We start from the raw sequence: 17,959 nt of genomic DNA, 5'->3' as shown, positions 1-17,959 counted from the left end.
AATGTAAATGGCCCGAATTATTTACTTATCCTCTAAATGGATCGATAGTGTCTCACAATTTTATATGCTGAACAAAAAGGCGCAAGTGCTTTATCACACCTTCAATGTTTACATCTAACCGCCAGTGAGACATGCCATTTACAGTGGCTAGAATGAGATTTTTGTCTTAGAAAAGTTCAGGTGTTTTCCATTGCATTCCGTTGACATGTTTGCAGATTTGCCAGTTTGACTCATCAAAAGTCTTCATTATTCTTGGTTGGCACACACAGAAGCGAGGAATTGTAGCATAATACATTCATAAACACAGAGACCAATATTTAACCTAAAACAATTTTTCCCCAATGTAATTGAGTTGTGTAAATAAAAGGCCTACACAATTGCTAAGGCAATGAGCATTTAAGATTTGTGTTCCATGTATGCAGGAAGAGACATAGGGCATGGTGGCTCAAAGCCATTTCCTTAACCTCTGAGGTCCAGCTACAGTGACAAACAATTCCAGAGTTATCAACTAACATTATAGTGAAATAAAAATCACATCCAATGGCCTGTCATCACCTATCACAATCTCTGGGTGGGGTATGATCTCTTCAACAAGTCAAAAGGTCACATTCTTATTGGAGCCTGTGACAGCGAGAACTTGTCACTGGTTCTTGGGTGCACGTGTGACTTTACAGAACTGGGATGCACGTTGCACGGGTAATAATTGAGCAGGTAGGCTCGCCCAGCTCGGAGGGGTTCGGGAGGTCTGGATTGGCTGGGGGCCGTGCCTGGGCCACAGCTCGAGGCTACTGCACCGCCATTGCTACACAGATGGGCAGTGAGCAAAAGCTGCCGCTGTGTTTACATCAAGGAGGAGAGCGTCCTCACTGAGGGATTAATGACACAAAACCCTTCTACTGCAAGATGGTGCTTGTGAAGGCGTTGCCCAGCCGAGGCCATCTGAAGAGGCAGGAGTCGCTGTGAGAAGGCTGGGACTTCGGGACCCCAGAAGAAGGTCAGAGAGGGTTTGCGTAGTGAAGTAGGTTCCTGCAGCAGTTCCTTTTAGTGGGACTTGCACTCACCATTTGTGTGGCAAACTTTTATTTTTAGTTTTGCTTAGTTTAGTTTTCTTTATTAATGTGACACTAGGGCTACCATTGCTCGTACCTTAGTGCCAGCACCTGTGTTTATTAAATCTGCGCACCTGTGCGGCGTACCAATGCTCTGTGTCTGCCTCAGTATCATTCAGTGATGACCCACACACATGACAAACCCCCCTGTTAAAGAGCCCTTGCCCCAGTTTTGATTTAAGAGACATAGCAGGCAGTGACTTTTTACCATATTAGCACTGACTTTTTTCATTGCCCTCCACAATTTGCGCCTAAACAATGTAATAAACGTATGGCCCCGGGGTATTGACAAGAGAAGATCTGCAAGCAAACACTGCGGAGGCATGCACCACTCAGCAAGACGTTTCTCCACTCCACGCAGGTGTACCGATATACTGCACAACAGAATGAGCCGATGCATGAGAGACTGGGCAGGTTTTGTGGAAGTTACAGGACAGTAATTGGCACATTAACAGAGAGCTCACTTAAAACAGCTGTTGTGATCGGAAACAAAAAGCTCAGTACTAAAACAAATAAGAGCGGATGTGATTTCTCAAAGCACCCACCTCATACACCCTGGCAAGTCTTGGCATCGACTGAAGGTGTGTTGTTGGATAAAGAGTTGCCACGATCATATCAGAAAGCTTGTAGCTTGAGGGTGAAACATCATGTTTCATTTATCAAAGACATTAAGGCTGTTCCACCCACTGGGAGAAGGTATATCATATCTGATCCGTAAGTTAAGCATAAGAAAATGTCTCCTTTCATTAAAGAATTCAATGATCAAACAGTTTTCTGTATTGTTGATGCCACCTATCAGCATTCAGCAGCATTTTGGGAAACAAAGCCTTAGATTTTTTACAGAATGTAGTACTTTAATACTGCATTTTCTGTGGGGTATTTTATTGACAGGGGCAATAAGATTTTACTGCATGCTTAGTCAAAAGTTTAATTTACCCAACCACATTGCCGACAGTGGTGTTATAAATATGATCAACTGAAAACATCATCCCAGGAATAATTTAGGCAGCAGAAATGTAACCTTTTTAGGTAATAAGAGTTAAGATCTGCCAAAAATCCAGCATAGACTGCTAAGTATATTACATTACCAGTCATTGTATAAGTCACTGTCCTTAGACGTAGAATACTATCCATCTTTTATCATGTTTTAGTCAACTTGACTGGGGGATATGACTCAATTTTCTGTAGCAGTGCTACACCTTCAACCAATAAGAAAAGACAATATGTTCACAGCCAGAACAAGACATCACAAGATTTATTTTTCACATTAGCACACAGTTTGGTGTAAATTCAGCCCCTTCTGTCAAGCTTTTACGTGAAACAAATCTGAGAACTATACTACGGTAACGACTATGGAAAGCAAACTTTTTTTAGTATTAACAACAAATTTAGAGGCGCGCTCATGAAAAAATGAAAGAAAAAATTCTGTTAAATAGGGATGGAAATTAGACTCCCACTTCTGAGCAGTTTAAGCCATTCCAGGTTTTACAATATGAGTTTAAACAAAACATGGAAGTCACAGACTTCTCAGAAGTGCTATTTAGTAAAACCTGGAATGGCTCAAACTGCTATGCCGTGAGAGTCTTCTTCCAATACTTTCAATTTGTAAAGATTTCTAACAATTCTAAGACATTAAAATAGTTTCATTATTTCCACTAGAGGGTGCAAAATCACTGCAAAAAAAAACAGTAGTACTACAGAAATCCCACCTGTTACTTTATAGTATATCCTCTATCTCCTGTCACAAAATACTTAAAGGGTAAGTAGCAATGGTCCACAAACTATATCACTACCTGGCCCCAGGTCTTGCTACAACTTTTTACACATATAGCTTTAAAGTCTGTTTCAAAGCTCTTTTCAAAATGTCCGTTCTAGTGCACTAACAGTGTCAGGATTATTGCCAACAGGTAATACAGCAGTAAAAAATCATGATGTGGTACGTTACAGAAAAGCCAAAGCACTTCTTACATTTTTTTATTATTTATTTATTTATTAATCGCTCTTCCTGCAGTGATTTAGGGGACAGATCTCGAACCTAAGTGCACTAGAGTGGCCATTTTGAAAAGAGCTTTGAAACAGGCTTTAAAGTTTTAAGTGTAAAAAGTTCATAAAAACTTTATGAACTGAATAGTATGAAACATGACAGACCTGATGTGTTCTTTTGTCCACATTTGTGGTCATTAAAGTGTGACATACACCATAACTAAAGCATTACAAGACCATATATCCATGTTCTGAGGAATAAAACCTTTTTGTTCTTTAAATCGGGTTTACTCGCCAATGCTGATATGCCCCACATTGTATTTGAACTTTAAGCTTTAGCCTGCTGACAGTAGCCCTACTTTGTGCTTCCACGTGGTCATATTGAAGGCAGCTTTTGTTTTGTTTCCTTGCTTCTCTCAATGTTTTCCAGGATACCCTAGACAACGATTAACACAAGAGATGTGATTGTCATTGCATTTTCCTTTCAAATAAGTGATTTTAGCGGCAATAGAAAATCAGACAACACCCTAGCAGAGGAAAGAAATGAAATGCCATGTTTTGCAATCTTGACAAAACATGGCATTGACAACCAAAAAACCTACATCCACCCTAAAGCAGTTCTGACATTAACATACAGAAGTCTCTTTCAGCCCACTGGCCAATGTTTTTTTTACAAAAAGAGCTTGTCACCTCTTTGCAACAAGATATGATGTACATATAAACTCAGCAAGATTATTTAAGGTTAATTATGTTATTTTAAATTTCAGTTTATTTATGTTATTTTGAATAGCACAGGCTCCCTCATGCTCTGGCCTGCTTACGTCACTTGACCAGCTCTCGTCACTTGATTGGTTCAATGATTTCGTCTTCTTAATTGTAATTGGTGTTAATGAGCTACGTGCCACGCGCTACTTCATAGATATTTTGTTTGTTTGTTTGTTTTGTTCTGCTGATCACCAAAACCAGTTACTCCCGACCATAACAAATGAATTCCAATCATTCTTCAATAAGGAAGACAAGCCAACGCGGCTGACAACTTAAAATTAATAGTGCGTAATAGTCTAGACCAGCGTCTTTGTTCAGATTTGACGTTTGACCAGCGTTCTCCTACTTAGCCCTCATCGTTTTTTCTGCCTTGTCAAAATTGGCTCAGCCCTAGCAGCTGATGACAGATTGCATCAAAGACCTCTTGCACTCCGGATCTCGACTATACCTTACCTTTGACAGAGTTATCACAAATAACCAACACGACTGGTACAGTGCAGCTGAAAAAAATTTGGGGAGCTCTTTAATGTCTAATGGAAAAAACCCATAAAACAAAGTCATACGATGTTCATGCCTTTTGCACAATGATTTACTTAGCATTTTTCTGTGCTATTATTTTCACACCGCGCTCTTTGCGATAATCTTCACACCATAAATTCACACCATGTCCATTTAGGGGCTCCTTACTACTATTAGGCTATTAAAACAAAAGTTCAGGTCTACAGTAAGTTGCATGTAATAAATATTGTAAAGCGACGTTTTACTGAGGGACAACCTTATGGTTTCGTCAGTCCGTCTGGAGAGCATTGTTACTGTAACATTCCTAATTGGGGATAAACATAAATTATGTGAATTTCAGCTTGTACGTGTGAAAATAACCCTACAGGTATATATTACTATATAACTTTTTTGTGAGATGCAGAGCCATCTACTGGTAAGACAATTTAACAGCAGTCTGATACCAGACGTATGCGTTTGCCTTGACTCTTCTCTTTTTTGAGGCAGCTGTCCTAGGAAATCTGTAAGACTTCCCGGGACACTAAATGTCATCAACGTGAGAGAGAGAGAGAGAGAGAGAGAGAGAGAGAGAGAGAGAGAGAGAGAGAGAGAGAGAGAGAGAGAGAGAGAGAGAGAGAGAGAGAGAGAGAGAGAGAGAGAGAGAGAGAGGTTGACTGAGATTTACCTTTAAAGTCTAAGAGCGCTTTGCCTTTGGTTTGGCCTGTCTTCATCTTGCTTGACAAGGAGTCTTTAAAACAAAAATGTTACTCGGACTTTGTATTGTCTTTATTATCGATACGTTTATGTTTGTTCTGGTGGGACACAGAATGTGGCTCTGGGCCACACATTATCAATGGATGGGGAAAGCCAGTGAGACTCAGACATCTGTACACAACAAACAGTCGGGGGCTAGTCAGTTACTACGTGCAGATAAATGAAGATGGCAGAGTGGATGAAATCACTTTTCAAAGTTCTTACAGTAGCTTTTAGCCCACCCGACAGAGCTTGTGCTGCAGTTTCAGAATTGGGATCCAACTGATAACTGAGATTGATTACTGACAGTTTGTTCAAAGTAAATATGGACAGTTAAAATAAATATTAGGAGAAACGATTTGAGCGTGCGTGGCTGGGTATTATTTATTCTCATAATTGGAGATAGGTTTGTTTGTAGACTTCATTTGTATTTGTATTATGTAATTTACAAAACAATCAATTATTATATAAATTCAGAAAATCAACGTTTTTTCTTTGTTTGCATTAATTTTTTTACAAGACTCACAAGCATTATTACTGACAAACTAAAAATACAGTGCAAAAGTACAAAGTACAACTATAATAAGTAAAGGAATACTACACTACAGTCACCTGGTTGAAATCAATTAGCTGTAATGTATTTGCTTGTAATGTATCGGTAATGTGCAATAATCGTTTAACTGCAGCTCAATCAACATACGCGTAACCACCGTTATCTCAAAGTTCAGCAAATGATCTGTTTGACTATATTCCCATTAATTGTACACCTTATAACTGCGTATGCCTGCTTATGTCTGTGCATGTTACTTATTACACAGGCAAAATATATTGATTAGTATTAGTAATATTGAAGCCAGTCTTTACTCCCTCAAAGAAAATAACTGTCAGCGCTTATTCAAATTTAGTGCACCTGTGTATTATGCAGTAGTTCAAAGTGTTAAATTCTGTATTATCAGTTTTGCAACTGCAGTATAATGCTCTTAAACGGGACTTAATCAAAAGTTAGACTCAACAGCGATTTGGCCGACTGACCAAGGGATTAATTTACCATTCTAACCCTAGCCAAAAATAACAAGGCTTGGACTCACTTACTTGACAAACAATAACCAACTTGGATAAACAAGCTAGTTCAATATGTCAAAACAGGCACTGAATTTAAATATGGTCAATTCTAAGAACCTGTTTACAAACGTTCTAAAAAAAACAAACTTGAAAGCATCTGAAATAGAACACTGGGGTCATCGGTTAACGTAGAAAAACAAGCCATACTGTTAAACTGTAGCACTCTTCTACAATTACAGAAATACCTGAGTCTGTGTAAATATTTTATTGTACTGCAACGACTACTACATAATAATAATAATAATAATAATAATAATAATAATAATAATATAATAATAATAATAATAATAATAAACATAATAAACAGGGTTATAATGAAATGTTAATTACAACATTTGGCAATGGTTCAAAAAAATACTATTAGAGGTAAAATAAATAAATAAATAAAATATAAATAATATTAAAAGAGAATGTATATCAGCCACAATACCCAGTGTGTTGCACATCCCTATGAGACACTGATACGTTTCTTTCTCTTAAAAGCACACATACACAAAAGAAGATTGCTCCTTCACTGAGCGTATTCTACCAGGCGGGTACAAAGTGTATGTATCTGAGCAGCACAAGGACCCTGTGAGTTTGAGCAGCTCCAAACAAAGACTGCAGTCCAAATGGAAAGGATTGCCTCCCTTGTCTCAGTTCCTGCCTATGGTCAGCACCATTCCTGAGGAGCCGGTAGACTTTGGTTTTGATGATCTGGACCAGCCCTCTGATCTGGGGTTTGGACTTTCATCTCCCCCAGAGATTGACAGTATGGATCCCTTTGGAATGATATCCAGAATCTATATGCAGAGCCCCAGTTTCCACAAGAAGTAAACCAAATGACCAACCTTTTTTAAAAGGCTCATCTTAAACAGACTAATGCTTGGCTTCCCATGGAACCAGGGCACTAAATAGGGCACGGTGGAACCTGCATTCCAAATTAAGCCCAGAGGAAACAGAAGGTTTTATAGAAACAGCTATGCTGTACTATACTGTATATGGGTTACCAGGTGCCTCATGGTTTTCTGAAAAACATTCTGGAAAAAGATTTACAAGATGCTGCATGTGTCTGTGAAATGATCATACACCACTCCCCTTTAGATATGCACAGAACAGTAAAACCTATTGTGGATGAAGATTTTTATTCTTCAGAAATCTGAAGGAATCTGTCTCTGTTTACCCCCGTTCAAGCACTTGCTTATCAAAGCACTATTTATAATTAAGTCATTTAATTTAAACATTCCCATTGTTACTGTATGTTTGTTATTATCAACAAATATGTATTTATAGTGAGAAAGTGTTTTTATATTATAGTCTCAGTCATGGTATATAGTTATTATTTTTGTATTATTTTTAGGAAAACTAATACTGTTAGCTAATGCAGCTTTCTACTTACCTAATATGGTGAAAATATTGATCTACATCATATCTTTTCATTTGAAAAGCACCAACATGTGTGTGAACACTAATACCAACTATTATATATTGATATTGTAGACTATCAGTATAATATATATATAATATATATATATATATAAGTATATATATATAATTATCATATATATATATATATATATATATATATATATATATATATATATATATATATATACAACAAGTTTGGTGTAAACACATTTCTAGCGGCCAGCAGCCCCCATCCAAGGCTGGACTTGAGGAAAACAACAAACACCGTCATCACACTGGGTCTAAATGAAATACAAGAAAACCTTCTGATTAAAGATCTTTCAGTCACAAAAGCACCAGGTTGCAGTTTGGTTTCTGAGGGTGGAAATGGCCTTAGATATGTGAACAAAATTGCCGGTAATATGAACGCACACACACACACACACACACACACACACACACACAGTAGGCTGTTCAATCTGGGTTGGGTTTGATTGGTTCCCACGTTACAACAAGCACATTGCAGCTTTGGAGTCCAGAGAAGAGTAACTAATCCCATTGCTAAAAGTTTTGAATTATGAACACATATTGAGGTGAACAGAATTTTTTTAAAAAAAAGAAGGGTTAGTGAGACTACATTGAAGTTTATAAAATCTTTAGTGTTTGACAAAGTTAACCGAAACCCTTTTTTAAGCACCACTCAGAGACCAGATCTAGAGGACACAGTTGGGAACTGAGTGGACTTAGGAGGTTAGGTAACACTTTGGGGTTACCAAGCCTCAGTGTTGCTGCTAAATAATTTGAAATCCTCAGGAGCTGACTGGACAAGGTTCTGGGGTCAATCAGGTACCAGGAATCGGGTAAATTGATGAGCCTATACACAGATCGATTGGCCTTCTCTAGATCTAAACTTTTCTTATGTTCTTATAGTAATAAAAATAAAATCTTCAGGACACAGAAAGGCAATGTGGAGAGAATGGAGTTCTGCTGAAATCTGCAGACTGGTCCTCAAAGTGTCCTGACCTGTCATCAGTTGAACTTATCGCAGATAAACTGGATAGAAAGGTGGAAGATAACCCTACAGTGACATGTCAATACCTGCAGAAAACTTGGCAGGACTACTGACTTGGAAAATTGATTGATCAAACACCTTGTGTTTGCCCAGCTGTCATTCAAGTCAAGGTGGCTTTTTTTTTAATTTTATCAAAGCAACGTTGTACTATACAAAAGCATTTTGTAAATCATTTAAATGATTTTAACTAGCATTTGTGTATTGCCAATGAACTTCATTGACATTGCTTTTGCATGCTGCCCAAAATAAGAAAATGAAAACTGCACACCGACATGTTGCTCTTTTTTAAGGTCATTTGTTTTATAACGTGGGTGCTTTCTTTAAACAATATCACCGTTTAAGACACATGGTATTCCATAGGCATAGAAAATAAGAATGTGGCAGGGGATAAGTTAATGTCTGCAAATATAACCTATTGTGGTTCCATTAAACAACGTCCACAATAAATATTTCATATTGATCGTCACTTATAGGCAAACCTTGTCCTTTACAGTATTTATTCCAGTAGATCTGCCAGCTCTCCTAAAATTATTTTTAACCCCTCTTACCCTCTCTGTTGATGATGCGTTTACTTACACCTGTGATTCATGAAAACTAGACTCCGTACTAATCTTCCCCTGTATACTTGTTATCCTTTATCTACAACAACGAAGCCAGTATTTTCAGAAAAGAGAACATGAAAGTGTTTCTGCCAGTAAGCTGCACCCGAGTTCCCTGAAAGTGCTCTTAATTTCCTCTATCGATATAGTTAGTAATTTTCACAAGTCGTAACGGAGCAGAGGTCAAGGCACTATAATATAACCTATTAGCCTCTATCTAACAGTTGCATTACTTTCAGAAATTTCCAAAGTGCATTACAGCACATTCTAGATGATTCTGACTTTGCCACCCCAGTGAACTATGGCTATCGCGATGTAAGGGATAAAAAAAAAAAAAAAACAGCTTTGATGAGACTTAAGAAGAAACAATCGATTTGAATAAAAAATGACAAAACAGTTGCTTCAGAAAAAAAAAAAAAAAACTAGAGAACACGAAAAACTAGAAAAAACAAGAAAGCAAAAACAAAATTGGATCTTTTCCCCTTTACAAAAATTAAATAAATGAAAACGTTTCACATGTCCATAGAACATTTTGAGTTGGAAGCTGCATTGCTAGTGAACGTCGCCATCTCGTGGCGTAAACAAGAAATACAACAAAGCGCTTTGGGTGTAAAATGCATTCAAGTCTTGTGGCCACAATGTATAATTACAACTCGAGACTCGAAGGTTTTCACTCTGATCTGAGGCGATTAAAATAGGAATACTGTTTTAATTATAAATATCTGTCACCGACATTTATGTAGCATTATATTGTTATACTAGTGACCGATTTAATTAGATTGAAACATTTTACAGGATTGCACCAGACCAAGAAAAAAAAAAAAAAAAGCTTTATTAAGTCGTGTCCCTTTAAGAAAGTTTCAACAGCCAGACTGCCCAGAATGCACGGCGTGGACAGGAAGGGCTTTTTTATTTAATCAGTTTTATTTCTGAACAGAATACGCAGTGGTGTGTGCAGCTACTGTCTGAGCATGTTATTGTAACGCTGCTTATTGAGTTGGGCTTATCTCAGTTTATCTGCTTACAGCAGAAAATGGCATCTGTTTCAGGAAGCGACGATTTGTTTGATACAATTCTGTTGGCTGATAACAGGTAAATGTGAGAATATACAGGTTCCAATCCGTGGAACACAAACCAAGCAAGCAAGTAGACATTTTTCTTTCTTTTTTTTTTTCAGATTTCGCGGTGAGGGTTATCAGGAAGGCTATGAAGAGGGAAGCCGCGTTGGGATAATTGAAGGAAGAAGTCATGGATCTCTGCATGGCGCTAAAATTGCAGGCGAGGTAAGTTTATAATATTTTATTATTTATCCAAAGCGACTTCCAGAAATTATAGAAAATATAACGGTATGTAGAAGTTTACAAATAAAGGTGGCTGTGACAAGTTGGCCTCTTGGTTTTTATTACAGGAACCCCGTCGGGTTACTAAACCAAAGGTAAATAAACTATAAACGTTTCACATGACACAGTGGTGTCGCTATGGGAGATAGGATTTGAATCCCATCATCTCAGAACAAAATAGCTACACGATTAAAAAGAAAGACATGTAAACCTGTGTATGGAAAGTGTGCCACAAGAGCCCCATATGTTGGCCCTATGCATCCGAGGGTAAAGTGCTAAATATTGCTTTTATACGAGACCCCAGTGCACAATTGAAGCATGTGATTCTTGCAGTGCTCACCTGCATAAACAGATTTACTGCCCCATTGAAAATGCTGCTACCGTTTTCTCTATATACTAGGAACAAGCAATGGCATTCAGTTTACCTTTACAGTTGAATTCGACTTATATTCAAACCGTAAATGTGATGACATTTTCAGTCTAGCTTCTGGTCCTTTCATTAGCTTTAATATAATAGTTAACATTATATATATAATGGTGTGTGGATTGTATTTAAATGTACGTATCTATTAACAGGTTGCGTTTTACTATGGCTTTGCCTTCACCTGGAAATGCCTACTTCAAAACAGCACAGATGCCAAAGCAAGGTCCGTGGGGAGCATCTAAGCATGCATTGGGTCCTCAGAGCTTTTCTTTTATTTCTTCTTAATATAAGAATATACATTAAACACGGTATGTTAGCCAGGACCAAGTGCTTTTGAATAACACATTTCATGTAGTTTACAAGCTGCCCATATTTATTAAACAGAAACTTAATTTGATGTTTTGCATTGTTGGCCTAATTGCAGAACAAAAAGGTGTATTTTAGTTTAAAAAATGCACTCCATATTTTCCAGTAAAAGGCTGAAGACCCTGGAATCTTTAATCAGCATAATTCAGAGTTTCCCACATGAAGATCCTACTTATGAAAAGCTTCAGGAAGATGTGGAGCGGGTCCGAGCCAAGTTCAGACAGGTATACACAAAGTGAAAGCAGTACAGTAGGTATTTGTGCTAATTGCTGCTTTTCATAGCCTCCTTGGAGAGCAGCAATGAACACAAATTCAAGAGCTTAATGTGAATAATCAATTCCTCCAGCTCTACATTCACATATATACGCTACGTACGAAAGTACTCTGTAGTGTTTCAAGCTCCTAAATATTTTGGTGACTTCTGTCTCTGTTTCAGACTTGCTCCCTTTTGAACGTCCCTGCTGACTTCAAGGATTGTGTGAATCAATCAGGAATGTCTTTCTGATAGAAACTGCTATGCAAACCTGTAAAACTAGAAAGTCTGAGCTCTGCAATTTGCACCACTAGGCGCTTTACAGAGCGTGTAGGCCAAGTGGATGCTGTGGCTGTGTCTCCGGTGCTGCAAGAAGATTGGAGTTTGTGGGAGTGCATAGAAGGGGAAGGTAAAGGATATGCACAGAGATCTTGAGGAAGTGGGTGTGACTTTTCCCTTCCAAGTTTTAATTTGTTTTTGCCTGTCAGTACAGCTGTGTTACCTGAGATCTGTAGTTGCAATGAGTCTGTGGGGGCTGTGTAAGATGATCAAGACATAAGAACCTGATAATATTCTGTCAACAGTAGCGTAAAGTCTAGAATACATCAGTGGTTCACCTTCATAAGATTTAAACCTTCATTGTATGAAGAACAACAGCATAGTTTGCCTGTGTTATACCTGTCTAGTGTAGTGTTTTTTAAAAAAAAGTATATGTCCAAGGGGTTGTAAACTTTCAAAGTTTTTGTGGCTTGTACTTCGGTTGAAGTGTTTTTACAAATCTGTTTGAAAAATAAAAATGATCTTCTGCAGTAATACAGTAAAATGTTATTTGTTATGGTCGTTATAGTGGTGATATAAACTAACTTTGCAAACACATCATATAATACTGGTACATTGTTTTTCTAAGGTAATCATACATAAGATTTGCTTAAATGTACTTTTTTTTACTTTAGTGTTTTAATTGCTGTTAAGTTTAAACTTGTCATTTTTTTATTATTATTAAAACAGTCTTGCATGTCTCTTCACCTTTCACTGACCCTTCAGGTCCTTTGTGGTGCTTGCAGCCTAATTTTAAAGAAATACATTCCCTACCACAAACCATTCTTTCTACATCTCATCCTTCTTGCAATAGCCACCATTTTAAAGAAATCCATTTGCCCATTTTGTGTGTTTTTGAGGGGTTGTTTCTCAACCCTAATGACTGAGTAAATCCTAGAATTGTTTTTAAATTACAGGTTGAGAGACCTGATCCATTAATGTCGCAGGTTTTCTTGGTAGCAACAGGTAACTTAGTCGGTTTTTGATAGAGAGGTGAAGAGATTTACCCTTGACAAACCAAAATGGGTATTACCTGTGATAATGTACTCAGAAGAAGCAGACACAGACAGAAGCAAGTAATTGAGAAATAAAGGTAACATGCTGTGGTGATAGATGTTAAGCAAATGCCATGTGTGGCTTGATTTCCATTCATTTATTTTAATAGGTTCTGGCACCCGGGAATATAAAAACTTCTTGGCTTAAGTTAAGTGTTACGCTCTGTTCTTCTAGTGCCATTTTCTTTTAAATTCAATTAAACTAAAGTAGCTTCAGTTCAGCTCTGCCAGTCCCACACGCTGTCCAGTCTTGCCTCTTGAGGTTAAGTGTGCTTCGTTAATAGCAATTAAACACAATTTATCAAAATTTAATGAATGAATACGGTGTTTTAAAGATGTGTATTATTCCAATTGTATGGAAAACTATTTAAATTATATATATTATATATAAATTTTTTTTTCCCCCATCGTGGCTGTCACTGATATCCAAAATAGTTGTTTCACTTCTAAACATGGAATCTTAGCACTGGCAAAAATCTCAGGTCATTTTTTAAAATTTTTTTTTAGCTTTGTAATCAGGTTATCTTGTTCAGGAATCTGCCCAATGCTGACATCTTGTGGATAAAGTAAATACCTACAATCACACCCAGGTCTGACATTTAAATCATAGCCCTCATGTGGTCAAAAGCAGAACTGAAATGTATTCTTTTTAAGAACATGTGAATAAACAATTTCACTGAATCCCACTGTTATTCTGTTTCATGGTTTAGTGAGGTAGTTAGGAGGTACTTCTGTTACCTTGTGAAATTAAAAGGCCCGTTGCGGTGTGTGATATGATAATTCAGAAATGTGTCACTGTTGATGGTAAATTAACACACTTTCATTTTTTCATTACCATCATTTGTCTGGGTGTAAATCGGAGAACAAGATAAGGGAATGCAGTGAAATGAATGCTTGTGGTGTTAAACTAGAATATCTAGGCTCTCTCTTGGCATATCTAACAGTGAAATATATTTAATGTACAGTATCAGTTTCCTTTTATAACCATTGACCATGTCTAACAAAACAAAGGCATCTTGTAATTTCCAGCTGTTGTCTGAGTGTAATAGGTTTCAAAAATGTGTTTTTACTGGGGTTTTACAAGTGATGATTATCGGGTATGTACAGACAAGGGAATTACTGTAAAATCAGTAACAGGTAAAAGTGTTTGACATACATGTACTTTCCTTCCTCTTTCAGCAGTGGCTCAGTGGTAAAGGAGCTGGACCGCAGTGTGTGAACTCCTCATGCGTTCAAGCCCCAGCTATGTGCTTGACCATCGTGACTCAGGTGTGAGTGGGTGTCTGGTGTAAAATCAGGGAGGCCTGAAGCAGGCGTGTGTGACACTGATCCTCCTGCCTTCCTTTTTATGTGTGCCAAAAATACAGCAATTCTAACAGTGCCTTCCCTGTGAGCCTGTGTAGACCTGAGGCTTTAGACTTCAAAAGGGGCAGTTTAGGAAGTGTCTCATTTTATTCTGGAATTTGACAAGCATTTCCAAAACAATTCCACATTGTCAGGCTGGGGGGGATGACTCAAGGCACCATTTATTTGCTTTGGCAGGTGATTTTTTAGTAACTAGCTTGCACTAATGCATCAAAGAGGAAAATCCACTGATTTAACCCAAAGGTGCTTACGTTAAAAGAAAGGGAGAGACCTGACCTAAAAATAATGATACAAAAAAAACAGGGAAATCCTATTTATTTTTATAAGAAAGCTAAATTAAAAAGGAGAATAGGTAAAACAATTGTACATTTTTAACTATAAATCTAAAAACGCATTCTGCAAAGTTCTGTTTTAGACTGGGGAAAGACATATGGGTCATGACATTCTTAAATTGTACATCAGCCCCTTCCAGCTATACACGTGGACAGAAAAAATGACCAGGCTGCGAATTAGATGTATTTAAGTTTGGGTTATCCGTTAATTATTAAAGAATATGTAAATAAAAAAAATAATGCTAGAAGACTCAAGTTACTGTATATAACACATACAGACTTTAATGCCAATCTTATACCTTCTCTGTTGTAACTTTTGCTGTTATTGTAATTGGTTGTGCTTTATTAATCCTTAAATGACAGGAAGTCTATTTTCATTATTCATTTTAGACAGCTTGCATATTTGCCAAAAAGAGTTGTTCAGGCAATCCGAGGACTCCTCGCTGAAGTAGTTATAAAACAAGAAGTAATGATGTAATTGAAATATGGTATGTTATACACACACACCTGGTTATCAAACAGTCAAGAAGTCAAGTATTGTGTAAATGTACCTAGTATGACACAGTCATTGAAACCAGTAACCCTTTACTCTGAGTTGCTTGCAACTAGCTGTTCCTGTTTAGATGTTTAATTGGCTAATATGTGGTATCTCAAGGAATTGGGCTAATGTAAGGGCAAGATGGGGTTAAAATAGTCACAGAAGTGCACAAGGTGAGCTGATGGTCTGTAAAGAAACTTTTTGTTCTGCTTCCACTTCAATAAACATATCAAAATTCAAATGAACAAGGAGGAGGGGAACAGGCCTAACAGCTGGCATGTGCAGTGTACAGCAGGTGAGGTATGGAGATAGGGCTCTCATTGAAAGAGGTAGATATAACTTACTCTTCCCTGTAGGGTTGGTGAATATGGAACACTGTTAGCATTCTGGCTGTCTTGTACTGTACTTTGTCCGCACCAGCACTGGTATATGATTTCTCAATGGTCAACCTCAATGATGTGAAATGAAGAGCAAATATATATATATATATATATATATATATATATATATATATATATATATATATATATATATATATATATAATATAAAACATACACACACACACACACACACAGCTCTGGAAAAAATTGAGACCACTGCAAAATTATCAGTTTCTCTGGTTTTACTATTTATATGTATGTGTTTGGGTAAAATGAACATTTTTGTTTTATTCTATAAACTACTGACAACATTTCTCCCAAATTCCAAATAAAAATATTGTCATTTAGAGCATTTATTTGCAGAAAATGACAACTGGTCAAAATAACAAAAAAGATGCAGTGTTGTCAGACCTCGAATAATGCAAAGAAAATAAGTTCAGATTCATTTTTAAACAACACAATACTAATGTTTTTACTTAGAGTTCAGAAATCAATATTTGGTGGAATAACCCTGATTTTCAATCACAGCTTTCATACGTCTTGGCATGCTCTCCACCAGTCTTTCACATTGATGTTGGGTGACTTTATGCCACTCCTGGCGCAAAAATTCAAGCAGCTTGGCTTTGTTTGATGGCTTGTGACCATCCATCTTCCTCTTGATCACATTCCAGAGGTTTTCAATGGGGTTCAGGTCTGGAGATTGGGCTGGCCATGACAGGGTCTTGATCTGGTGGTCCTCCATCCACACCTTGATTGACCTGGCTGTGTGGCATGGAGCATTGTCCTGCTGGAAAAACCAATCCTCAGAGTTGGGGAACATTGTCAGAGCAGAAGGAAGCAAGTTTTCTTCCAGGACAACCTTGTACTTGGCTTGATTCATGCATCCTTCACAAAGACAAATCTGCCCGATTCCAGCCTTGCTGAAGCACCCCCAGATCATCACTGATCCTCCACCACATTTCACAGTGGGTGCGAGACACTGTGGCTTGTAGGCCTCTCCAGGTCTCCATCTAACCATTAGACGACCAGGTGTTGGGCAAAGCTGAAAATTGAACTCATCAGAGAAGATGACCTTACTCCAGTCCTCTACGGTCCAATCCTTATGGTCTTTTGCAAACCTCAGCCTGGCTCTTCTTTGCTTCTCATTGATGAAGGGCTTTTTTCTAGCTTTGCACGACTTCAGCCCTGCCCCTAGGAGCCTGTTTCGAACCGTCCTCGCCATGCACTTCACCCCAGCTGCCGTTTGCCATTCTTTTTGTAGGTCACTTGATGTCATCCTACGGTTGCTGAGTGACATTCGAATGAGTTGGCGGTCATCCTGGTCAGTGGAGAGTCGTTTTTGCCCTCTGCCAGTCTGTAGCTTTGTTGTCCCCAATGTGTGCTGCTTGACCTTGTTCTTATGAACCGCCGTCTTTGAAATTTTAAGGATGGAAGCAACCCGACGCTCACTGTATCCCTCTGCCAGTATAGCCAGAATTGAACCCTTCTTTTCCTCACTCAAAACTTTCCTTTTCAACTCTTTGGGCATGGTCAATAGTTATTTTTTGATTCCAATTACTTTTGAGGTACTACTAGCACTGTTTTGCCATCCAGCTGGTCCTATTGCAAGAGGATAGTGATGACCAAAGGAGTGGGTTTTATACTTTTCCTCGTTAAATAAGATTTGGTTCAGGTGATCACCTAATCAGTACCTCATTCAGTAGAATGAGGTGTACCTGTGTTGGAATTCAACAGACACTGGAATGGAATGGCTGCCATACATGTAGAGATGCTGATTTAAGAAAAATTTGCAGTGGTCTCTTAATTTTTTCCAGAGCTGTATGGATGTATGTATATGTATATGTATATGTGTGTATGTATGTATATATATATATATATATATATATATATATATATATATATATATATATATATATATATATAATATAAAACTTGCATATAAATAGCCACTGATGTTGGTAAAATTATAATCTCCATTTTAAAAAGGGTTTGTTTTTAAAACTGCCGTAGACCTAATTGTGCATTTTAGCTGTCATTTCGACATTGTACCTTGAATTTTAGATGTAATAACACTGCCCTCCTATAGAATGTGTTAAATTGCAGTTATGATATGCAGGCTGCTGTATTAGTAATTAATAGCACCTGCAGTGCAACTACACAGCTACATGTGTAATTGCAATATGTATTAACATCTAGTAATGTCTAGATTCACTGCCCTGTATGGCCTTGTGCATTAAGCAGCGGCTTCTTGAAAATACCCAATGAACAAGAACACTAGCACCTGTTTCTGTTTATTACTG

At 37.7% G+C, this 17,959-nt stretch overlaps 1 protein-coding gene across 2 annotated transcripts; it reads left to right on the top strand.

Annotated features, from left to right (window-relative positions):
* Window positions 1-10,194: 10,194 nt before the first annotated feature.
* On the top strand, window positions 10,195-12,483 carry lto1 (LTO1 maturation factor of ABCE1). Of its 2 annotated transcripts, XM_041218066.1 has the most exons (6): window positions 10,195-10,379; window positions 10,465-10,570; window positions 10,696-10,722; window positions 11,204-11,274; window positions 11,524-11,641; window positions 11,854-12,483. In XM_041218066.1, exons 1-6 carry the CDS (start codon window positions 10,321-10,323, stop codon window positions 11,920-11,922), a joined length of 450 nt encoding a protein of 149 aa, XP_041074000.1. In that variant the 5' UTR covers window positions 10,195-10,320; the 3' UTR covers window positions 11,923-12,483. The 2 variants fall into 2 exon arrangements, with proteins under 2 accessions (XP_041074000.1, XP_041074001.1); XM_041218067.1 differs by lacking the exon at window positions 10,696-10,722 and having other exon boundaries at window positions 10,196-10,379.
* Window positions 12,484-17,959: the final 5,476 nt, after the last annotated feature.

The sequence above is a fragment of the Polyodon spathula genome, chromosome 19 (genome assembly GCF_017654505.1).
Source record: "Polyodon spathula isolate WHYD16114869_AA chromosome 19, ASM1765450v1, whole genome shotgun sequence".
NCBI lineage: Eukaryota > Metazoa > Chordata > Actinopteri > Acipenseriformes > Polyodontidae > Polyodon > Polyodon spathula.
This window is presented reverse-complemented; position numbering and strand designations above follow the sequence as displayed.